Source organism: Mustelus asterias, unplaced genomic scaffold (genome assembly GCF_964213995.1).
Source record: "Mustelus asterias unplaced genomic scaffold, sMusAst1.hap1.1 HAP1_SCAFFOLD_1652, whole genome shotgun sequence".
Taxonomy (NCBI): Eukaryota; Metazoa; Chordata; class Chondrichthyes; order Carcharhiniformes; family Triakidae; genus Mustelus; species Mustelus asterias.
This window is the reverse complement of record NW_027591597.1, coordinates 1-25,170: the sequence shown is the minus strand read 5'-3', so window position 1 is coordinate 25,170 and position 25,170 is coordinate 1. Positions and strand designations below refer to the sequence as shown.

Here is a 25,170-nt window from a genome sequence, read left to right as displayed (position 1 = left end):
CGTGTCAGGACCCCCTGGACTACCGTCACCTCAGGGTCAACCGGCCTGTGAGTCCGTGGAAGAACAGCTGGACGCCGTTTTGGGGAGAACGCCACCGCAAGTGCCTACTCCGGTGTCACCGCCGGTATTGAGGAGGTCACAACGACGGTGCGGTCCCCCTGACCGTCTGAACTTATAGACTGCTGACATTTTATTCTGTCTTTTTGTACCCCGCCGGCCTTTGTTCTCAAAGGAGGGGTGAATGTGGTGAACCATCGTTGGTTCCCACTGGATAGTACTGAGCCAGGGTCTGGCCAGTACTACAAGGATGTACATATGTTACTGTTGGGTTGTGCTATTGTTGCTGTTGGGGTTAGGGTGGGGTTGTTACACCTTTGTACTGTAGTGTTGTGGTACATCCCAGTCGGGCTCCGCCTCCTGGGAGAGGTATAAAGGTCCCTGCTCTGGCTGGGACCCCTCAGTCTGGGATAGTGTATATAAGTTCTGGTAGCTTTGTTAACAGTAAATAAAAGCCTTTCATTTACTGAGCTTCAAGCCTCGTGTCTGAATAGTGCATCAGATGGTGGACAGGCTTTGGGGGGAGTCAGGAGGTGAGTTACTCTCCGCAGGATTCCCAGCCTCTGACCTGCTCTGGGAGACACAGTATTTATATGGCTGGGTCCAGTTCAGTTTCTGCTCAATGGTAACCCCCCAGGATGTTGATAGTGGGGGGGATTCAGCGATGGGAATGCCATTGAATGTCAAGGGGAGATGGTTGGATCCTCTCTTGTTGGAGATGGTCATTGCCTGGTGCTTGTGTGGGGTGAATGTTACTCGCTGCTTCCTTTTCTGGGAATCTTGCCTTCATTTTGCTTTTTCCTACCTTTCCTTGCAGGTTTTCCCGACAGGATGGAGGCCTGAGGCGACCTTCTCGACCTTAGGTTGACATCTGTCTGCCACCTATTGCCCCCCTCCTCCACCTCGCCACTCTACCCATCGCCCACCCCCCCCCAGCCAGTCTACTGCCCTCACTGTGGTTGCTACGATGCCAAGGAACCGAGAAGTTCGGCCTTCAACGGGGATGCCTGCACCAGCTGGCTACTGACCTCCCGGCCTAACCACGCCTGCCACCCGCCAACCTCCCCCACTCCCCAGAGCCGTCCCTCAAAGCAATGGGGGACATCGACAGTGGCAAGGTGGAATTCTATCCCAAGAGGTCAGAGGGCGACAGTCCTGGTGGCTTTGGCTGCACGAGGCAGGAGCTGTGCTCCCTCATGGAACTCCGTGGAACGGACGCCCATCAAAAGATCCAGGAGGCGTATGGGGACATCAACGGGCTGTGCCAGCGGCTGAAGACCTCAGCGACCAGCGGTGAGGGGGCCCTGGCATTGGCAGGAGTTGGCGTGAGCGGGTTCCGAGCACCCAGTGGAGCGGTGGCGGAGGAGATGGGGGCGGGAGAGTTGGGAGCCCGTTGAGGGGTAAACGGGTGCGAGGGGGTGGGAAGGGCAGCCTGGGGGTGCAATCACCCGGTTAATCTCCAGGCCTCTGGAAAGGCCTGGGCCTCAATCGGTCCAGGGAAGGCATTCCCAGCAGATTGCCGCCATCTTGGAGCTGACATTCCCTCGCCAATTCCCCAAGGCGAGGATCCCTGATCCCTGGGAGTCCGTGAAGATTGAGGGATACGGGGAGAAGGTGGGAATTGAGGGTCATAATCTCCGGATTACTGCCCGAGCCACGTGCAAATTGGCATAGGGAGGCAAGAATAAGGGAAGTTAACACGTGGCTGAAAGAGTGGTGTGGGAAAGAAGGGTTCTTTTTCATGGGACACTGGCATCAGTTTTGGGGCAGGGGGGACCTATACCGTTGGGATGGTCTCCACCTGGACCGAGCTGGGATCAGTGTTCTGGCGAAGAGAGTAAATGGGGTGGTCAATAGGACTTTAAACTAGAGATTGGGGGGGAAGGGAAAGTCAGGGAACCAAGAGGTGAAGGAATCAGTGGGAAGCGTAGCTGCTCAGGATTACAAAAAATCACGAAAAGACAGCACTCAGGAGAGGTTACGATAGTCCCCATCTCACAAAATATGACACAGTGTCTGGAAAGGCTCAGTAGACCAAGGTCCACCACACTACGAAAACAAAAAGGGACGGTCAATAGGGAATTAAAGGTGCTATATTTAAATGCCCGCAGTGTCCGGAACAAGATAGATGAGCTTGTGGCCCAGATTGTGACTGGCAGGTATGATGTGGTAGGCATCACAGAGACGTGGTTGCAGGGGGTTCAGGACTGGCAGTTAAACATCCAGGGATTCACAACCTATCGAAAAGACAGAGGGGTGGGTAGAGGGGGCGGGGTTGCCTTGTTAATTAGAAATGAAATTAAATCAATAGCACTAAACGACATAGGGTCAGACGATGTGGAGTCTGTGTGGGTAGAGTTGAGGAACCACAAAGGCAAAAAAACCATAATGGGAGTTATGTACAGGCCTCCTGACAGTGGTCAGGACCAGGGGCACAAAATGCACCACGAAATAGAAAGGGCATGTCAGAAAGGCAAGGTCACAGTGATCATGGGGGATTTCAATATGCAGGTGGACTGGGTAAATAATGTTGCCAGTGGACCCAAAGAAAGGGAATTCATTGAATGTTTACAGGATGGCTTTTTGGAACAGCTTGTGATGGAGCCCACGAGGGAACAGGCTATTCTGGACTTAGTGTTATGTAATGAGCCAGACGTGATAAAAGATCTTAAAGTAAGGGAACACTTAGGAAGCAGTGATCATAATATGGTAGAATTCAGTCTGCAATTTGAAAGAAGGAAGGCAGAATCAGATGTGAAGGTTCTACAGTTAAATAAAGGTAATTACAGGCGCATGAGGGAGGAACTGACAAAAATCGACTGGAAGCAGAGCCTAATGGGAAAGACAGTAGAACAGCAATGGCAGGAGTTTCTGGGAGTAATTGAGGACACAGTGCAGAGGTTCATCCCAAACAAAAGAAAGGTTATCAGAGGGGGGATTAGGCAGCCATGGCTGACAAAGGAAGTCAGGGAATGCATCAAGGCAAAAGAGAGAGCCTATAATGTGGCAAAGAGTAGTGGGAAGTCAGAAGATTGGGAAGGCTATAAAAACAAACAGAGGATAACAAAGAGAGAAATAAGGAAGGAGAGGATCAAATATGAAGGTCGGCTAGCCAGTAACATTAGGAATGATAGTAAAAGTTTCTTTAAATACATTAAAAACAAACGGGAGGCAAAAGTAGACATTGGGCCGCTCCAAAATGACGCTGGTAATCTAGTGATGGGAGACAAGGAAATAGCTGAGGAACTTAATAAGTACTTTGCGTCAGTCTTCACAGTAGAAGACATGAGTAATATCCCAACAATTCAGGAAAGTCAGGGGGCAGAGTTGAATATGGTTGCCATCACAAAGGAGAAAGTGCTAGAGAAACTAAAAGGTCTGAAAATTGATAAATCTCCGGGCCCAGATGGGCTACATCCTAGAGTTCTAAAGGAGATAGCTGAAGAAATAGTGGAGGCGTTAGTTATGATCTTTCAAAAGTCACTGGAGTCAGGGAAAGTCCCAGAGGATTGGAAAATCGCTGTTGTAACCCCACTGTTCAAGAAGGGAACAAGAAAAAAGATGGAAAATTATAGGCCAATTAGCCTAACCTCAGTTGTTGGCAAAATTCTAGAATCCATCGTTAAGGATGAGATTTCTAAATTCTTGGAAGTGCAGGGTCGGATTAAGACAAGTCAGCATGGATTTAGTAAGGGGAGGTCGTGCCTGACAAACCTGTTAGAGTTCTTTGAAGAGATAACAAATAGGTTAGACCAAGGAGAGCCAATGGATGTTATCTATCTTGACTTCCAAAAGGCCTTTGACAAGGTGCCTCACGGGAGACTGCTGAGTAAAATAAGGGCCCATGGTATTCGAGGCAAGGTACTAACATGGATTGACGATTGGCTGTCAGACAGAAGGCAGAGAGTTGGGATAAAAGGTTCTTTCTCAGAATGGCAACCGGTGACAAGTGGTGTCCCGCAGGGTTCAGTGTTGGGGCCACAGCTGTTCTCTTTATATATTAACGATCTAGATGACGGGACTGGGAGCATTCTGGCCAAGTTTGCCGATGATACAAAGATAGGTGGAGGGGCAGGTAGTATTGAGGAGGTGGGGAGGCTGCAGAAAGATTTAGACAGTTTAGGAGAGTGGTCCAAGAAGTGGCTGATGAAATTCAACGTGGGCAAGTGCGAGGTTGTACACTTTGGAAAAAAGAATAGAGGCATGGACTATTTTCTAAACGGTGACAAAATTCATAATGCTAAAGTGCAAAGGGACTTGGGAGTCCTAGTCCAGGATTCTCTAAAGGTAAACTTGCAGGTTGAGTCCGTAATTAAGAAAGCAAATGTAATGTTGTCATTTATCTCAAGAGGCTTGGAATACAAAAGCAGGGATGTACTTCTGAGGCTTTATAAAGCACTGGTTAGGCCCCATTTGGAGTACTGTGAGCAATTTTGGGCCCCACACCTCAGGAAGGACATACTGGCACTGGAGCGGGTCCAGCGGAGATTCACACGGATGATCCCAGGAATGGTAGGCCTGACATACGATGAACGTCTGAGGATCGTGGGATTATATTCATTGGAGTTTAGGAGGTTGAGGGGAGATCTGATAGAAACTTACAAGATAATGAACGGCTTAGATAGGATGGACGTAGGGAAGTTGTTTCCATTAACAGGGGAGACTAGGACGCGGGGGCACAGCCTTAGAATAAAAGGGAGTCACTTTAGAACAGAGATGAGGAGAAATTTCTTCAGCCAGAGAGTGGTGGGTCTGTGGAATTCATTGCCACAGAGGGCTGTGGAGGCCGAGACGTTGAGCGTCTTCAAGACAGAAATTGATAAATTCTTGATTTCTCGAGGAATTAAGGGCTATGGGGAGAGAGCGGGTAAATGGAGTTGAAATCAACCATGATTGAATGGTGGAGTGGACTCGATGGGCCGAATGGCCTTACTTCCGCTCCTATGTCTTATGGTCTTATGGTCTTATGGATACGGGGAGAAGGTGGGGATTGAGGGATATGGGGAGAAGGTGGGATTGAGGGATACGGGGAGAAGGTGGGATTGAGGGATACAGGGAGAAGGTGGGATTGAGGGATACGGGGAGAAGGTGGGGATTGAGGGATACGGGGAGAAGATGGGGATTGAGGGATACGGGGAGAAGGTGGGGATTGAGGTATACGGGGAGAAGATGGGATTGAGGGATACGGGGAGAAGGTGGGGATTGAGGGATACAGGGAGAAGGTGGGGATTGAGAGATACGGGGAGAAGGTGGGATTGAGGGATACAGGGAGAAGGTGGGATTGAGGGATACGGGGAGAAGATGGGATTGAGGAATACGGGGAGAAGGTGGGGATTGAGGGATACAGGGAGAAGGTGGGGATTGAGAGATACGGGGAGAAGGTGGGATTGAGGGATACAGGGAGAAGGTGGGGATTGAGGGATACGGAGAGAAGGTGGGATTGAGGGATACGGAGTGAAGGTGGGATTGAGGGATATGGGGAGAAGGTGGGATTGAGAGATACGGGGAGAACATGGGGATTGAGGGATACGGATAGAGGGTGTGATTGAGGAATACGGGGAGAAAATGGGGATTGACAGATCCGGGGAGAAGGTGGGATTGAGGGATACGGGGAGAAGATGGGGATTGACAGATTCGGGGAGAAGGTGGGATTGAGAGATACGGGGAGAACATGGGGATTGAGGGATACGGGGAGAACATGGGGATTGAGGGATACGGGGAGAAGGTGGGGATTGAGGGGTACGGGGATAAGATGGGGATTGAGAGATACGGGGAGAACATGGGGATTGAGGGATAAGGGGAGACGTTGGGATTGAGGGATACAGGGAGAAGATGGGAATTGAGGGATACAGGGAGAAGGTGGGGATTGAGGGATATGGGGAGAAGTTTGGATTGAGGGATACAGGGAGAAGGTGGGGATTGAGGGATATTTGGAGAAGGTGGGGATTGAGGGATACGGGGAGAAGGTGGGAGTGAGGGATACGGGGAGGGTGTGGGATTGAGGGATGTGGGGTGGAGTTTGAACATGCCTGGGAGGGTTCTGGATGGCTGCTGAGTGTGTGAATTTTCCGAGTGTTTGTGTTTGTCACACACGCAGGATTATCGGATGATCCCAAAGACCTTGCTCAGCGAATCAAAATGTTTGGATCGAACTTCATCCCTCCCAAGAAAGCCAAGACTTTCCTCCTTTTAGTCTGGGAAGCTCTACAAGATGTCACCCTGATCATCTTGGAGATCGCAGCTATTATCTCGCTCGCACTGTCCTTCTATCAACCAACGCCCGATGGAGGTGAAGGTAAGACACATCCTCGGATCAGTAACGGCAAACAGGGAAATCTATCTTCCCCGTCTGAAACTCAACCTTGGCTCCGCACTGTCCCGAGTGTGCATTTAACAATGAGTGACATCACTGATATAAACCCTGTATCCCTCAATCCCACCTTCTCCCCGTATCCCTCAATCCCAAATCCTCCCCGTATCCCTCAAACCCTACCTTCTCCCCGTATCCCTCAATCCCAACTCCTCCCCGTATCCCTCAATCCCACCTTCTCCCCGTATCCCTCAATCCCCACCTTCTCCCCATATCCCTCAATCCCACCTTCTCTCCGTATCCCTCAATCCCACCTTCTCCCCCTATTCCCTCAATCCCACCTTCTCCCCGTATCCCACAATCCCCCCTTCTCCCCGTATCCCTCAATCCCACCTTCTCCCCGTATCCCTCAATCCTGGCCTTCTCCCCGTGTCCCTCAATCCCACCTTCTCCCCGCAACCCTCAATCCCACCTTCTCCCTGTATCCCTCAATCCCCACCTTCTCCCCGCATCCTTCAATCCCACCTTCTCCCCGCATCCCTCAATCCCACCTTCTCCCCGTATCCATCAATCCTGACCTTCTCCCCGTATCCCTCAATCCCGACCTTCTCCCCGTATCCCTCAATCCCACCTCCTCCCCATATCCTTCAATCCCCACCTTCTCCCCGTATTCCTCAATCCCACCTCCTCACCATATCCTTCAATCCCCACCTTCTCCCCGTATCCCTCATTCCCCACCTTCTCCCCGTATCCCTCAATCTCCACCTTCTCCCCATATCCCTCAATCCCACCTTTTCCCATATCCCTCAATCCCCACCTTCTCTCCGTATCCTTCAATCCCCACCTTCTCCCTGTATCCCTGAATTTCACCTGCTCCTCTGTCAGACGGTGGGTGCTGAGAGAGCGCCGCACTGTGGGAGGGTCAGTGCTGAGGGAGCGCCGCACTGTGGGAGGGTCAGTGCTGAGGAAGCGCCGCACTGTGGGAGGGTCAGTGCTGAGGGAGCGCCGCACTGTGGGAGGGTCAGTGCTGAGGGAGCGCCGCACTGTGGGAGGGTCAGTGCTCAGGGAGCGCCGCACTGTGGGAGGGTCAGTGCTGAGGGAGCGCCGCACTGTGGGAGGGTCAGTGCTGAGGGAGCGCCGCACTGTGGGAGGGTCAGTGCTGAGGGAGCACCGCACTGTGGGAGGGTCAGTGCTGAGGGAGCACCGCACTGTGGGAGGGTCAGTGCTGAGGGAGCGCCACACTGTGGGAGGGTGAGTGCTGAGGGAGTGCCGCACTGTGGGAGGGTCAGTGCTGAGGGAGTGCCGCACTGTGGGAGGGGCAGTGCTGAGGGAGCACCGCACTGTGGGAGGGTGAGTGCTGAGGGAGTGCCGCACTGTGGGAGGGTCAGTGCTGAGGGAGCGCCGCACTGTGGGAGGGTGAGTGCTGAGGGAGTGCCGCACTGTGGGAGGGTCAGTGCTGAGGGAGTGCCGCACTGTGGGAGGGGCAGTGCTGAGGGAGCGCCGCACTGTGGGAGGGTCAGTGCTGAGGGAGCGCCGCACTGTGGGAGGGTCAGTGCTGAGGGAGCGCCGCACTGTGGGAGGGTCAGTGCTGAGGGAGCGCCGCACTGTGGGAGGGTCAGTGCTGAGGGAGCGCCGCACTGTGGGAGGGTCAGTGCTGAGGGAGCGCCGCACTGTGGGAGGGTCAGTGCTGAGGGAGCGCCGCACTGTGGGAGGGTCAGTGCTGAGGGAGCGTTGCACTGTGGGAGGGTCAGTGCTGAGGGAGCGCTGCACTGTGGGAGGGTCAGTGCTGAGGGAGCGCCGCACTGTGGGAGGGTCAGTGCTGAGGGAGCGCCGCACTGTGGGAGGGTCAGTGCTGAGGGAGCGCCGCACTGTGGGAGGGTCAGTGCTGAGGGAGCGCCGCACTGTGGGAGGGTCAGTGCTGAGGGAGCGCCGCACTGTGGGAGGGTCAGTGCTGAGGGAGCGCCGCACTGTGGGAGGGTCAGTGCTGAGGGAGCGTTGCACTGTGGGAGGGTCAGTGCTGAGGGAGCGCTGCACTGTGGGAGGGTCAGTGCTGAGGGAGCGCAGCACTGTGGGAGGGTCAGTGCTGAGGGAGCGCCGCACTGTGGGAGGGTCAGTGCTGAGGGAGCGCTGCACTGTGGCGGGGGGGTCAGTGCTGAGGAAGCACCGCACTGTGGGTCAGTGCTGAGGGAGCGCCGCACCGTGGGTGGGTCAGTGCTGAGGGAGCGCCGCACTGTGGGAGGGTCAGTACTGAGGGAGCGCCACACCGTGGGAGGGTCAGTGCTGAGGGAGCGCTGCACTGTGGCGGGGGGGTCAGTGCTGAGGGAGCACCGCACTGTGGGTCAGTGCTGAGGGAGCGCCGCACCGTGGGAGGGTCAGTGCTGAGGGAGCGCCGCACTGTGGGAGGGTCAGTGCTGAGGGAGCGCCGCACTGTGGGAGGGTCAGTGCTGAGGGAGCGCCGCACTGTGGGAGGGTCAGTGCTGAGGTAGCGCCGCACTGTGGGAGGGTCAGTGCTGAGGGAGCGCCGCACTGTGGGAGGTTACATTCTTTGTAATACAGCCTTAATCCAGAGGCCTCTCCGCCTGTCCTTGCAGGTGAACACCTGAGATCCCGCGGCCCCACTGGCAGGCGAGCGGGTGGGTGGAAAGTGTCCCCCCCCCCTCCCTTGCAGCCAATGAGCACCCAGAACCAAATCTCCCAGAGGTAGGCCCGAGGCTTCCTTTCCTCAGGGAATCCTGGGATCTTGCTGTGCGGCAAGACCTTGCGGTCCGTCCCACACCCCCACAGTGGACCAAAAAGAGAAAGGGGGTCTTCACTTCAGCCTCCCCCTCCCGTAGCCCCCTGCGCCAGCGCCAGGGGCGTCCTGAGGTTGGATGGGTGAGGAATAGCGGGATGAGACTCTAGGATTAGCGGAGATGTTTGCGGGGGTGCGGGGGGGTGGGGGGCGGTGTGGGGGGGTGAGCGGGTGAGAGAACTCGGAATTGACCCTCTGGGCCTTTCCTCTGTCGGCAGTGTGTGGCCACACGTTGATCGGGGTGGAGCACGAGGATGAGACCCAGGCCGGCTGGATCGAGGGGGTGGCCATCTTGCTTTCCGTCCTGTGTGTGGTGCTGGTCACAGCCTTCAACGACTGGAGCAAGGAGAAGCAGTTCCGGGGCCTGCAGAGCCGCATCGAGCAGGAGCAGAAATTCAGCATCATCCGTGCCAACCAGGTGCTCCACATCCCGGTGGCGGACATCGTGGTGGGCGACATTGCCCAGGTCTCCTACGGTAGGTCCTGCCCGGGATGGAAGGGTGGGCGGGCGCGGGGCTGCAGGAGGCCTGAATCCTGGTTGTCCCCTCGAGGTGCGGAACCGGTGAGAGGTGGGACCCACCCCCCCCCCGCCACACCCCCCTCGCCTCGTGGGCACTGACCCCTCCCTTCCCCACACCAACCCTCCCTCCCCTGCCCACCCCCCTCGAGTCTACCCAGTACGGGACTATAAGACAAAAGAGGGACCCTCCCCACCCCCCATTTTGGGGCTTGGAGCGGACATTTTAGCCCTTAGGGGTGGCCATTTTGGGCATTAGGGGCAGACATTTTGGGACTCACGGGTGGCCATTTTGGGCATTAGGGCCAGACATTTTGGCCCTCACAGGCGGCCATTTTGGGCATTAGGGCCAGACATTTTGGGCCTCACAGGCGGCCATTTTGGGCATTAGGGGCAGACATTTTGGCCCTCACAGGCGGCCATTTTGGGCATTAGTGCCAGACATTTTGGGCCTCACAGGTGGCCATTTTGGGCATTAGGGGCAGACATTTTGGGACTCACGGGTGGCCATTTTGGGCATTAGGTCCAGACATTTTGGCCCTCACAGGCGGCCATTTTGGGCATTAGGGCCAGACATTTTGGGCCTCACATGCAGCCATTTTGGGCATTAGGGGCAGACATTTTGGCCCTCACAGGCGGCCATTTTGGGCATTAGGGCCAGACATTTTGGGCCTCACAGGCGGCCATTTTGGGCATTAGGGGCAGACATTTTGGGCCCTGCAGGTGGCCATTTTGGGCCCCAGGGAACAACTGCTCACAACTTTGAATTGCAACTCAGCAGGACCTTTTGAAGCAAAAAAAACTGAGATGTGAAGCAAAGATCAACCTTCTCTGGACTGCCTCCGATGGCCAGCACACCTTTCCCTCGATAAGGGGGGGGGGGCCTAAACAGTTCACAGTATTCCAGGTGGTGTCTAACTAGCGCCTGGTATAACTTTAGCAAAACTTCCCCATTTTTTATACTTCAGCCCCTTTGAAATAAAGACCAACATTCCGTTTGTCTTCCCTCTGACCTCTTGAACTTACGTGCTAGCCTTTTTGTAAATTATGCGTGAGGACTTCACCCTGAAAAGTGTGAGGTGATCCACTTTGGAAGGAATAATTTGACAAGAGAGTATTCAGTTGATGGTAGGACACGAGGAAGTTCTGTGGAACAAAGAGATCTTGATATGTTTGTCCACAGATCTCGGAAGGCAGAGGGGCATGTTAGTCGGGGGGTGAGAAAGGCATTTGGGACACTTGCTTTTATCAATCGACGCATAAGATTACAAAAGCAGGGAGGTCATGTTGGTGTTGTATCAAATTTTGGTGAGGCCACAGCTGGAACACTGCGTATAGTTCTGGTCGCCACATTATGGGAAGGATGTGATTCCACTGGAGCGGGTGCAGAGGAGATTCACCAGGATGCTGCCCGGGATGGAGCGTTTAAGTTATGAAGAGAGGGTGGGCAGGCTTGGGTTGTTTCCGTTGGAGCAGGGAGGACTGAGGGGACGACCTGATCGAGGTCGGCACGGTAGCAGAGTGGTTAGCACTGCTGCTTCACAGCTCCAGGGACCTGGGTTCGATTCCCGGCTCGGGTCGCTGTCTGTGTGGAGTTTGCACATTCTCCTCGTGTCTGCGTGGGTTTCCTCCGGGTGCTCCGGTTTCCTCCCACAGTCCAAAGATGCGCGGGTTAGGTCGATTGGCCATTCTAAAATTGCCCCTTAGTGTCCTGAGATGTGTGGATTAGTGGGTAAATATGTAGGGATAGGGGGGTAGGGCCTGGGTGGGATTGTGGTCGGTGCAGACTCGATGGGCCGAATGGCCTCTTTCTGTACTGTAGGGTTCCTATGATTCTATGAGGTGGACAAGATTATGAGGGACACGGGCAGAATGGATAAGGAGCAGCTGTTCCCCTTAGTTGAAGGGTCAGTCGGGAGGGGACACAGGTCCAAGGTGAGGGGCAGGAGGTTTAGGGAAGATGTGAGGAAAAACTTCTTACCCAGAGAGTGGTGAGGGTCTGGAATGCGCTGCCCGGGAGGGTGGTGGAGGCCTCTTTAAAAAGTACCTGGATGGGCACTTGGCACATTGTAACATTCAGGGTGATGGGCCAAGCGCTGGTGAATGGGATTAGGTGGGAGGTCAGGTGTTTCACACATGTTGGTGCGAACTCGATGGGCCGAAAGGCCTCTTCTGCACTGTGAGATTCTGTGATCCCCAATCCCTGCAGCTTTCTGACGTCTTTCTCCATTCAAATAACATTCAGCTCCTTTATTCTTCCCATCAAACTGCGTAACTTCACATTTTCCTACACGATGTTCCATCTGCCAAGTTTTTTGCCCACTCACCGAACCTGTCTATAATCCCCCAGTCCACTCTTTGGCTGGGGTTTTTATGACCTCGCTCGGGTAAGGTTCATAAAATCCCGCCTGAGGCCAACGGAGAATCCCGTTCTCCATCCCGGTAAAATTCCGGCTTTTCCACACCACTTGCCTTCCCAACTATTTCTCTCTCACCTGCTAACTTTTAAGGTAAAGTTTGTTTATTAGTCACAAGTAAGGCTTACATTAACACTGCAATGAAGTTACTGTGAAATTCCCCTGGTCGCCACACTCCGGCGCCTGTTCGGGTCAATGTCCCCAACCAGCACGTCTTTCGGACTGTGGGAGGAAACCGGAGCATCCGGAGGAAACCCACGCAGACACGGGGAGAACGTGCAGACTCCACACAGACAGTGACTCAAGGCGGGAATCGAACCCAGGTCCCTGGCGCTGTGAGGCAGCAGTGCTACCCACTGTGCCACTGTGGCAATAGTACATTCACTTCCCTCGTCCAGGCCCACTGATATCAAGAACAAAGAACAGTACGGCACAGGAAGAGGCCCTTCGGCCCTCCAAACCTGCACCAATCATGATGCCTGCTTTAAACTAAAACCGTATGCACTTAGGGAGTCTGTCCGGGCTTGGGTCACTGTCTGTGCGGAGTCTGCACGTTCTCCCTGTGTCTGCGTGGGTTTCCTCCGGGTGCTCCGGTTTCCTCCCACAGTCTGAAAGACGTGCTGGTAAGGGTGCATTGGCCATGCTAAATTCTCCCTCAGTGTACCCAAACAGGCGCCAGAGTGTGGAGACAAAAAAATTTCACAGTAACTTCATTGCAGTGTTAATGTAAGCCTACTTGTGATACTAATAAATACATTTTAACTTTATTCATGTTTTTGTCTAGTTGCCCCTTAAACGCCACAGTCGTACCTGCTCCCACCACCTCCCCGGCAGCGCGTTCCAGACCATCCACCACCCTCTGTGTAGAAGAACTTACCTCACACATCTCTAAACTTTTCCCCACACACCTTAAACCTTTATCTTTCTTTGTTCCATGTGCCCCTCCTCCCCCCCCCCCCCCCCCCCCCCCCGACTGGTGCATTCCCTAGGGTGACCCTTCCACCTATGAGAGTCCACGAACCAACAGTTCACCCACTCTCCTCCCGTGTGATACAAATTGTTGTTTGAGGCCCCCGTTCGGCATTCGTCCCAAAGAATCGCCCGAACGGGAAGCTTCGGCGTTCAGCACCCCCTGCCTCGCCAGACTCAAAGTCCGGGCTACCAAACCGCCTTGAGCTCCCGGATAAAAGCAAATTCCTGCGGGTGCCGGAATCTGAAACCAAAAGGGAAAACTGCTGGAAAATCTCGGCAGGCCTGGCAGCGTCTGTGAGGAGAGAAAAGAGCTGACGGTTCGAGTCCAGGTGACCCTTTGTCAGAGCTAAAAGGCAGAGAAAGTGGGAGATATTTATACTGCAGGGGGAGGGAATGAAAGATAATTAGCTCTACCCCACCTCCACCCCCTTTGTTTTCATTCTATTTTATTTTTAACCGTTCTCTACCTTTTATTTCTTTCTTGTCTTTCTTCATTTATCTTTCCCGCCACTCTTTCCCCCTATCTTATCCCCTCTTTTCTTACCTTTTCTCCCCCTTTGCTTCCCCTTTTTCTCAATTTTATCCCTCTCCTCCCCTCCCCCCACATCTTCACCTGTCACAGTTTCCCCTCTGATTTCAGCGTCTCTGCCGTTTGGCCATTCACACCCTTTATTCCCTCTGTGGGGCTGCCATTAGCAGCCTTTCCCCTGGTTTCTGTGGCTACGACTCATCTTTCATGCTACTGTGCAGAGGGACCTGGGGGTCCTTGTGCATGAGACGCAAAAACCCAGTCTGCAGGTGCAACAGGTGATCAAGAAGGCAAATGGGATGTTGGCCTATATCGCAAGGGGGATAGAATATAAAAGCAGAGATGTCTTGCTGCATCTGTACAGGGCATTGGTGAGGCCGCAGCTGGAATACTGTGTGCAGTATTGGTCCCCTTATTTGCGGAAGGATATATTGGCCTTGGAGGGAGTGCAGAGAAGGTTCACCAGGTTGATACCAGAGATGAGGGGTGTTGATTATGAGGAGAGACTGAGCAGATTGGGTTTGTACTCGTTGGAATTTAGAAGGCTGAGGGGGGGATCTTATAGAGACCTATAAGATAATGAAGGGGCTGGATAGGGTAGAGGTGGAGAGATTCTTTCCACTTAGAAAGGAAGCTAGAACTAGAGGGCACAGCCTCAAAATAAAAGGGGGGTCAGTTTAGGACAGAGTTGAGGAGGAACTTCTTCTCCCAGAGGGTGGTGAATCTCTGGAATTCTCTGCCCACTGAGGTGGTGGAGGCTACCTCGTTGAATATGTTTAAATCACGGAGAAATGGATTCCTGATCGGTAAGGGAATTAGGGGTTCTGGGGATCAGGCGGGTAAGTGGAACTGATCCACGTCAGATCAGCCATGATCTTATTGAATGGCGGGGCAGGCTCGAGGGGCTAGATGGCCTACTCCTGCTCCTATTTCTTATGTTCTTATGCCTCAAATACATGTTTTATGCCATAATTATTCCTGCTTCAAGTTAAAGGACTTCAATTCCCGGCCACCCAGAATGATCTGAAATCAATGGAATAATTTATAACGTGACTGCAGTGTTGTAATTTTGGAAATTCAGTCGGCACCGTGTTCATGGGAAGATCCTAATAAGTGGCATTTTGAGTTTCTGAAGTGGATGTCTCTCTCTTCGTGTTTCTGCACGAATTTTGCAATGTTCAAACTGACAGCAGGCATATTTTTTTGAAATTTTCTGAAACGTTTATACAGAGAGAGTATAAATATCTCCCACTTTCTCTGCCTTTTAGCTTTGACAAAGGGTCACCTGGACTCGAAACGTCAGCTCTTTTCTCCCCTTACAGATGCTGCCAGACCTGCTGAGATTTTCCAGCATTTTCTCTTTTGGGGACCTTGAGATGCCGTACCCCCGCGCCCCTAACACCCTCCCCGCACCCCTCCCTCCCCGCCGCCCAAAGTTGCGAGGATCTGGTGTTGGTGCAAAGCAAGATCCCAGGAGGAAGGAACTGATTCCAAAGCAGAATTAAAAGCTTAAAATCAGTCCGGTTTCCATTTTATACTTACCTGGGGGAGTGTGTGAGGGGCATCGTGAGGGAAGGCCAGCAATTATTGACTGTCTTTAATTGCCCCTTTAAACCGAGTGCCTCGGTCCGGGTCCATTTCAGAGTGGGGGGGGGGGGCAGTTAAGAGACCACCACATTGCTGGGGGGTCTGGAGTCATGTGTAGGCCAGACTGGGGTAAGGATGGGAGATTTTCTTTTCCCCTAGCGGTGAACCAAAGGGAGGCTCTGGCCTAGTGGTATTATCGCCAGACTATTAATCCAGAAACTCAGCAAATGTTCTGGGGACCTGGGTTCGAATCCCGCCACGGCAGGTGGTGGAATTTGAATTCAATAAAAAATATTTGGAATTAAGAATCTACTGATGACCAGGAATCGATTGTCGGAAAAACCCATCTGGTTCACTAATGTCCTTCAGGGAAGGAAATCTGCCGTCCTTACCTGGTCTGGCCTACATGTGACTCCAGAGCCACAGCAATGTGGTTGACTCTCAACTGCCCTCGAAGGGCAACTGGGGATGGGCAATAAATGCTGTCCCAGCCAGCGACGCCCATGTCCCAGGAATGAATAAAAAAAAGAACCAAATGCTTTGTTTTAATGACAATAATTTTATGATCACTATTGCCAGCTTTCAATTCCAGGTTTTTACGATTGGAGTTTAACTTCCACCAGCCGGTCATGGTGGGATTTAAACCCTCGTCCACACCACCCCCCACCCCCGACTCCCACCCCCCGACTCCCACCCCCACCCCCCGACTCCCACCCCCACCCCGAAGAGTTCCACCACTTTCTTTCATTCCCCTATTTCATTACAGGTGGGTTTTCTTTAAATTTGGGCTTTCATGGCATGTGGGCGTGGCTGGCCCTCCCGCTCCTAATTGCCCCCTTGAGAAGGTGGTGGGTGAGTCGCCATCTTGAACCCGCTGCAGTCCCGTGTGGTGTAGGTACACCCACAGCGCTGTTAGGGAGGGAGTTCCAGGAGTTTGCTCCAGCCACAGTGAAGGAACATAGAACGTAGAAAAACTACAGCACAAACAGGCCCTTCGGCCCACAAGTTGCGCCGGTCGTGTCCCCACCTAACTAGGCTTATAAATAGACTTACCTATAACCCCCAATCCTATTAAGTCCCATGTACTCATCCAGAAGTCTCTTAAAAGACCCTATCGAATCCGCCTCCACCACCACTGACGGCAGCCGATTCCACTCACCCACCACCCTCTGAGTGAAAAACTTACCCCTGACATCTCCTCTGTACCTACTCCCCAGCACCTTAAACCTGTGTCCTCTCGTAGCAGCCATTTCAGCCCTGGGAAAAAGCCTCTGAGAGTCTACCCTATCCAGACCTCTCAACATCTTGTAAACCTCTATCAGGTCACCTCTCATCCTTCGTCTCTCAAAGGAGAAAAGACCGAGCTCCCTCAGCCTATCCTCATAAGGCATGCCAACCGAATCCAGGCAACATCCTTGTAAATCACCTCTGCACCCTTTCTATGGCTTCCACATCCTTTCTGTAATGAGGCCGATATATTTCCAAGTCGGGATGGTGTGTGTGTCTGTGTGTGTGTGTGTGTGGAGGGGGGACTCGGAGGGGGGACTTGCAGGCGGTGGGTGTTCCCCATGGCGTCTGCTGCCCTTGTACTTCTAGGGGGTAGAGGTGGCGGGTTTGGGCGGCGCTGTCGAAGGAGCCTTGGCGAGTCGCTGCGGTGCATCTTGTAGACGGTACACACTGCTGCCGCTGTGCGTCGGTGGTGGAGGGAGTGAGTGTCGAGGGTGGGTGGTTAGCGTGTCGATCGAGCGGGGGGGGGGCTGCTTTGTCCCGGATGGTGTCAAGCTTCTCGAGTGTTGTCGGAGCCGCGCTCATCCAGGCGAGTGGGAGAGTATTCCATCACACTCCTGACTTGTGCCTTGTAGATGGTGGACAGGCTTTGGGGGGAGTCAGGAGGTGAGTTACTCTCCGCAGGATTCCCAGCCTCTGACCTGCTCTGGGAGACACAGTATTTATGTGGCTGGGTCCAGCTCAGTTTCTGCTCAATGGTGACCCCCAGGATGTTGATATAATTAACCCCAGTTGTAACATTAACAATGTCATTCATGACAAATAATTAGACCCTGTTCTCGGTGAGGGACGGGGCAATGGGGGTCCAATACATTTTACTACCATGTTTGCCACCTGTGGGATCTTGCTGTGCAGGTTTGGGCGCAACTGCGGGTGGAGGGGTGGGGTCATTCATGACGTCTGGGGCGGCCCGGTATCGATCGAAAGAGGGAGGGAGGGGCGTCGGGCCCATCCCACACTGCCCTTCCGTGTCAGCCTTTAACCTCTGACCTTTGGTGACCCCTGGCAGGTGACCTCCTCCCCGCCGACGGCATCCTGATCCAGGGCAACGACCTGAAGATTGATGAGAGTGCGCTGACGGGGGAATCGGACCACGTGCGCAAGACGATCGCCATGGACCCGATGCTCCTCTCCGGTAAATACCTCGGGAAACCGGAGGCTGGGGGTGGGGGGGAGGGGGGGGTGGCGCTCGAGGGTAACACTTCCCCCTCACCCAGCGTCCGAAAATCTCTCACCACAGGGTTACATACAGAGTAAAGCTCCCTCTACACCATCCCCATCAAACACTCCCAGGACAGAGACAGCACGGGGTTAGATACAGAGTAAAGCTCCCTCTACACTGTCCCCCATCAAACACTCCCAGGACAGGTACAGCACGGGGTTAGATACAGAGTAAAGCTCCCTCTACACTGTCCCCATCAAACACTCCCAGGACAGGTACAGCACGGGGTTAGATACAGAGTAAAGCTCCCTCTACACTGTCCCCATCAAACACTCCCAGGACAGGTACAGCACGGGGTTAGGTACAGAGTAAAGCTCCCTCTACACTGTCCCCATCAAACACTCCCAGGACAGGTACAGCACGGGGTTAGATACAGAGTAAAGCTCCCTCTACACTGTCCCCATCAAACACTCCCAGGACAGGTACAGCACGGGGTTAGGTACAGAGTAAAGCTCCCTCTACACTGTCCCCATCAAACACTCCCAGGACAGGTACAGCACGGGGTTCGATACAGAGTAAAGCTCCCTCTACACTGTTCCCATCAAACACTCCCAGGACAGGGACAGCACGGGGTTAGATACAGAGTAACGCTCCCTCTACACTGTCCCCATCAAACACTCCCGGGACAGGGACAGCACAGGGTTAGATACAGAGTAATGCTCCCTCTACACTGTCCCCATCAAACACTCCCAGGACAGGTACAGCACGGGGTTAGATACAGAGTAAAGCTCCCTCTACACTGTCCCCATCAAACATTCCCAGGACAGGTACAGCACGTGGTTAGATACAGAGTAAAGCTCCCTCGACACTGTCCCCATCAAACACTCCCAGGACAGGTACAGCACAGGGTTAGATACAGAGTAAAGCTCTCTCTACACTGTCCCCATCAAACACTCCCAGGACAGGTACAGCACGGGGTTAGATACAGAGTAAAGCTCTCTCTACACTGTCCCCATCAAACACTCCCAGGACAGGTACAGCACGGGGTTAGATACAGAGTAAATCTCTCTCTACACTGTCCCCATCAAACACTCCCAGGACAGGTACAGCACGGGGTTAGATACAGAGTAAAGCTCCCTCTACACTGTCCCCATCAAACACTCCCAGGACAGGTGCAGCACGGGGTTAGATACAGAGTAAAGCTCCCTCTACACTGTCCCCATCAAACACCCCCAGGACAGGTACAGCACGGGGTTAGATACAGAGTAAAGCTCCCTCTACACTGTCCCCATCAAACACCCCCAGGACAGGTACAGCACGGGGTTAGATACAGGGTAAAGCTCCCTCTACACTGTCCCCATCAAACACTCCCAGGACAGGTACAGCACGGGGTTAGATACAGAGTAAAGCTCCCTCTACACTGTCCCCATCAAACACTCCCAGGACAGGTGCAGCACGGGGTGGGCCGGTGGTGGTGAGCTGGAGGAAGTGAGCGGCGGGCTTGTTGTGTGAGCTGTAATATTTTCCCCCCTCTCCTCTCTGGCCAGGCACCCACGTGATGGAGGGATCCGGACGCATGGTGGTGACTGCAGTGGGCATCTACTCGCAGACTGGCATCATCTTCACCCTGCTCGGGGCTGGCGTCGAGGAGGAGGAGAACTTTAGGAAAGGTATCAGGTCGAGGAGGCCTCTGTTTGGTCAGTTTACTTCCAGGGGGATGATGGGACATCACCGAGCCAGGCCCAAGATCTGTTGTCCATCCCTAACTGACCTTTGAACTGAAGGTCTGGCTCGGGCCTAGTTCAGAGGGCGGGTAAGAGTCCGCCACATTGCTGTGTGGGAGTTCTGGAGTCACGTGTTGTCCAGGCTGGGGTAAGGACGGCAGATTTATTTTACCCTAAAGGGGGCATTAGTGAACCAGACGGGTTTTTGGGAAAATCGATGATTGTTTCGCAGTTACCATCACTGAGACTAAATTTATAATTCCGCATTATACTTAATTCAATTTCAATTCTACCAGCTGCTGCGGTGGGATTTGAACCCGGTGTCTCCGCCACTCCCTTGGAGAATTAGATAGGCCTCTGCATTGCTCTCCCAGTCACAATACTGCTGGATCACCCAATTCCCAAAATTTAGAGGGGTTACTGGATTGGATATGGGGAGAAGGTGGGATTGAGGAATGCGGGGAGAAGGTGGGATTGAGGGATAGGGGGAGAAGGTGGGATTGAGGAATAGGGGGAGAAGGTGGGATTGAGGGATACGGGGAGAAGGTGGGGGTTGAGGGATACGGGGAGAAGTTGGGGATTGAGGGATATGGGGAGAAGGTGGGGATTGAGGGATAGAGGGAGAAGGTGGGGATTGAGGGATACTGGGAGAAGTTGGGGATTGAGGGATATGGGGAGAAGGGGGGATTGAGGGATAGAGGGAGAAGGTGGGGATTGAGGGATAGAGGGAGAAGGTGGGGATTGAGGGATACGGGGACAAAGTGGGATTGAGGGATATAGCGAGAAGGTGGGGATTGAGGGATACAGGGAGAAGGTGGGGATTGAGGGATGCGGGGAGAAGGTGGGATTGAGGGATAGAGGGAGAAGGTGGGGATTGAGGGATACGGGGAGAAGGTGGGGATTGAGGGATACAGGGAGAAGGTGGGGATTGAGGGATATGGGGAGAAGGTGGGGATTGAGGGATACGGGGAGAAGGTGGGGATTGAGGGATACGGGGAGAAGGTGGGGATTGAGGGATACGGGGAGAAGGTGGGGATTGAGGGATATGGGGAGAAGGTGGGGATTGAGGGATACGGGGAGAAGGTGGGGATTGAGGGACACGGGGAGAAGGTGGGGATTGAGGGATACGGGGAGAAGGTGGGGATTGAGGGATACGGGGAGAAGGTGGGGATTGAGGGATACAGGGAGAAGGTGGGGATTGAGGGATATGGGGAGAAGGTGGGGATTGAGGGATACGGGGAGAAGGGGGGATTGAGGGATAGAGGGAGAAGGTGGGGATTGAGGGATAGAGGGAGAAGGTGGGGATTGAGGGATACGGGGACAAAGTGGGATTGAGGGATATAGCGAGAAGGTGGGGATTGAGGGATACAGGGAGAAGGTGGGGATTGAGGGATGCGGGGAGAAGGTGGGATTGAGGGATAGAGGGAGAAGGTGGGGATTGAGGGATACGGGGAGAAGGTGGGGATTGAGGGATACAGGGAGAAGGTGGGGATTGAGGGATATGGGGAGAAGGTGGGGATTGAGGGATACGGGGAGAAGGTGGGGATTGAGGGATACGGGGAGAAGGTGGGGATTGAGGGATATGGGGAGAAGGTGGGGATTGAGGGATACGGGGAGAAGGTGGGGATTGAGGGATACGGGGAGAAGGTGGGGATTGAGGGATACGGGGAGAAGGTGGGGATTGAGGGATATGGGGAGAAGATGGGGATTGAGGGATACGGGGAGAAGGTGTGGATTGAGGGACACGGGGAGAAGGTGGGGATTGAGGGACACGGGGAGAAGGTGAGGATTGAGGGATACGGGGAGAAGGTGGGGATTGAGGGATACGGGGAGAAGGTGGGGATTGAGGGATACGGGGAGAAGGTGGGATTGAGGGATATAGCGAGAAGTTGGGGATTGAGGGATACGGGGAGAAGGTGGGGATTGAGGGATACAGGGAGAAGGTTGGGATTGAGGGATACAGGGAGAAGATGGGATTGAGGGATTTTCCTGTGGTTGGGCGGGGGGAGGGAGGGGGGCGGGGAGGCATTGTGGGGTTGGCAGTTTAATCACGAGGCGACTCCTCTGCCATCCCTGCTCCCAAGCCCCGGGAGGTACTGTGAGGATGGAGTTTGTAGGCATGGCCAATTGAAGTCCTCCATTGGGGTTGGAGTGCCTGTTGGGTATTCTGTTGAGCCGGGAGCAGAGTGGCCAATCACAGGGTGGGGGGAGGGGCATTGTGGGTAGGGATTGGGGCAGACTTTAGGTATTGGGCAGGGGCACAGTGAGGTCGGAGGTCAGGATGAGCCTGGACAGGTAACCCCGACTCCACCAATCTTGTTGACAGCTGCCATCTTGAAGTGATCCACATCATGGGGGCGGGGGCTGGGCAGGGGGTCAACTGGTTGGCATGGCGATGCTACCCTTTTGGTGAACATTGTTTGAGTGTTAACGTGAGTGTAATGGGAGCGAGATCACTTCCTCTGATAGTCAAGGCCAACCAATCAGATTACCCTGAGACTGCTGGCCCTGTGTTGAAGTCTTGTTGCCCCCGTATCTGCCCCCACCGTCCCACCCCCGCACCTTTCCCCACTATTAACCTGCGATCTTTCCCCTCTGAACTCTTGCTGCCTGCTCCTCGCTCAATGATGACCTACGAACTTTCCCCTTTGACCTCTCGCTCCCTCCTCTCGTTCAATTTTGACCTACTATCTCTTCCCTCTGACCTCTCGCTCCCTCCTTCAATTTTTCCCTCTGACCTCTCGCTCCCTCCCCTCACGCAATGTTGATCTGTGATCTCGACCCTCTGACCTCTCACTCCCTCCTCAATCTTTCCCCTCTGGTCTCTCGCTCCCTCTCCTCACTTAATGTTGACCTGCGATCCTTACCCTCTGACCTCTCGCTCCCTCCCTGAACTTTCCCCTCTGGCCCCTCACTCGCGGCCTCAGGCTTGATATTGTCCTGTGATCTTCCCCCTCTGACCTCTCGCTCCCTCCTCGATCTTTCCCCTCTGACCTCTCGCTCCCTCCCCTCACTCAATGTTGACCTGCGACCTTTACCTTCTGACCTCTCGCTCCCTCCTTGAACTTTCCCCTCTGACCTCTCGCTCCCTGCCTCTGACTCGATGTTCACCTGCGATCTTCCCCCCTGACCTCTCGCTCCCTCCTTGAACTTTCCCCTCTGACCTGTCGCTCCCTCCTTGAACTTTCCCCTCTGACCTCTCGCTCCCTCCTTGAACTTTCCCCTCTGACCTCTCGCTCCTTCCTTGAACTTTCCCCTCTGACCTCCCGCTCCCTGCCTCTCGCTTGCCGCTGACCCACGGCTTCCCGTTGCTGTGGGCGATGACCCCTCCTAACGCTGCCTCTTCTCTGTTCTCAACCCCTTCCCTCCCTCCCCGCCTCCCGCAGACAAGAGGCAGGTTAGTGGCACCAACATGGAGAGGCGGCCACTGAAGAGCAGCGAGGACGGAGAGCCAGAGAAGAAAAAGCAGACCAGCTCCAAGAAGGAGAAGTCGGTGCTCCAGGGAAAGCTGACAAGGCTGGCCGTGTTGATCGGGAAAGCGGGTAAGGAGCTCGGAGCAGCGGCGGGTGGGAGGGGCTCCGTTTACCGCGTGGCGGGGAGACCCTCGCGGCGCTGGGGGGGGGGCCACATTCAGGAGGAAATCTGGGGGGGGGAAGGGGAGGGTGAGGGGGGGGCAGCGAGAGCGGGCTGGGAAAGATGGAGGAGGGGTGGGGGGGAGCTGGAGATACCGGGGCCCATGGAGGCGGGAGAGGGGTGGGGGAGCTGGAGATACCGGGGCCCATGGAGGCGGGAGAGGGGTGGGGGAGCTGGAGATACCGGGGCCCATGGAGGCGGGAGAGGGGTGGGGGAGCTGCTCCGATACGTTGCAAGAGAGCTGGGTGACGCGGCAGAGGAGGCCAATCAGCCCATCGTGCCTCTGCCAGCTCTTCGAAACAGCCATCCAATCCGTTCCACCCACCTCTCCCTCCCCTCCCCCACAACCGCCCCTGCCAAAGTAGCTCTGTGCAGTCATCCCATTTCACCACCCCCCCCTCTACCACCCCCGTCACCGTACTCCCACCCCCGTCACCCGCCATTCACAGCACAAATCTGCTCCCGAGCCCTTCCAGAACAATCCCAGTCTTATCATCGAATCATACAGCCCAGAGGAGGCCTTTCGGCCCATCGAATCCACACCGACACATTAAAAACACCTGAACTCACACCGAGTCCCATTTACCAGCTGTTGGCCCCCAGCCCTAAACCCCTGCAGTGCAGAAGGAGGCCATTCGGCCCATCAAGTCTGCACCGACCACAATCCCACCCAGGCCCTACCCCCATAACCCCATGTATTTACCCTAGCTAATCCCCCTGGCACTAAGGGGCAATTTAGCATGGCCAATCCACCTAATCCGGACATCTTTGGACTGTGGGAGGAAACCGGAGCACCCGGAGGAAACCCACACAGACTCGGGGAGAATGTGCAAACTCCACACAGCGACCCGAGCCGGGAATCGAACCCGGGTCCCTGGCGCTGTGAGGCAGCAGTGCGAACCCACCGTGCCACCCCAAACCTTGTCAAAGGATTTTTCTGAAGTCCATATCCATGGGATTGGGGATCCGGGCCTGAATGGGGTCAGGGGTCACGGGTTTGGGACGCCTTTGCTTTTTCTCCGCCATTGTTATTCGCCGTGGTGAAGGCCGCCCACTCCTCTCGCCGGAACACTGCCCGCCCCCACCCCCGTGGCTCAGCTCTTCCACTCGTTCCCATCCAGACTCAACGGTTCCCTCGCCCGCCTGCACACTCCGACCCTCCAGAAACTCCACCTCGTCCCAGACTCTGCCCTCCCTACCCCCCGCCCCATGTCCAAACTGACACCGAGTCCCCATTCACCCGTAACGCCCTGTGCTCGCTGACCCAGACTGGCTCCCGGTCCGGCGACACTTCCATTTCCAAATTCTCACCCTATCAACTACCTACACGGCCTCCTGACACCCCCTCCCTATCCCTGGAACCCCCCTCCAAACCTCCCTATTTCTGTAACCTCCTCCAGTCCCTACAACCCTTCCTATCTCTGTAACCTCCTCCAGCCCTACAACCCTCCCTATCTCTGTAACCTCCTCCAGCCCCTACAACCCTCCCTATCTCTGTAACCTCCTCCAGCCCCTACAACCCTCCCTATCTCTGTAACCTCCTCCAGCCCCTACAGCCCTTCCTATCTCTGTAACCTCCTCCAGCCCCTACAACCCTCCCTATCTCTGTAACCTCCTCCAGCCCCTACAACCCTTCCTATCTCTGTAACCTCCTCCAGCCCTTAGAACCCTCCTATTTCTGTAACCTCCTCCAGCTCCTACAACCCTCCCTATCTCTGTAACCTCCTCCAGCCCCGACAAACCTCCCTATCTCTGTAACCTCCTCCAGCCCCTACAACCCTCCCTATCTCTGTAACCTCCTCCAGCCCCTACAACCATCCCGACCTCTGTAACCTCCTCCAGCCCCTACAACTCTCCCTATCTCTGTAAACTCCTCCAGACCCTACAACCATTCCCGACCTCTGTAACTTCCTCCAGCCCCTACAACCCTCCCTCTCTCTGTAACCTCCTCCAGCCCCTACAAACCTCCCTATCTCTGGAACCTCCTCCAGTCCCTACAACCCTCCCTATCTCTGTAACCTCCTCCAGCCCCTACACCCCTCCCTATCTCTGTAACCACCTCCAGTCCCTACAACCCTCCCTGTCTCTGTAACCTCCTCCAGGCCCCTACAACCCTCCCTCTCTCTGGAACCTCCTACAACCCTCCCTATCTCTGTAACCTCCTCCAGGCCCCTACAACCCTCC

At 54.5% G+C, this 25,170-nt stretch overlaps 1 protein-coding gene across 1 annotated transcript; it reads left to right on the top strand.

Moving 5' to 3' along the window:
* Window positions 1-1,151: 1,151 nt before the first annotated feature.
* Window positions 1,152-22,895, top strand: atp2b4 (ATPase plasma membrane Ca2+ transporting 4; the record flags this gene model as incomplete). The annotated part of the gene is made up of 6 exons (XM_078206600.1): window positions 1,152-1,350; window positions 6,155-6,352; window positions 9,377-9,634; window positions 17,477-17,602; window positions 19,177-19,299; window positions 22,740-22,895. Coding segments are annotated over exons 1-6 (1,060 nt in total), but the record flags the coding sequence as incomplete, so codon positions are not given.
* Between the last annotated feature and the right edge of the window lie 2,275 nt (window positions 22,896-25,170).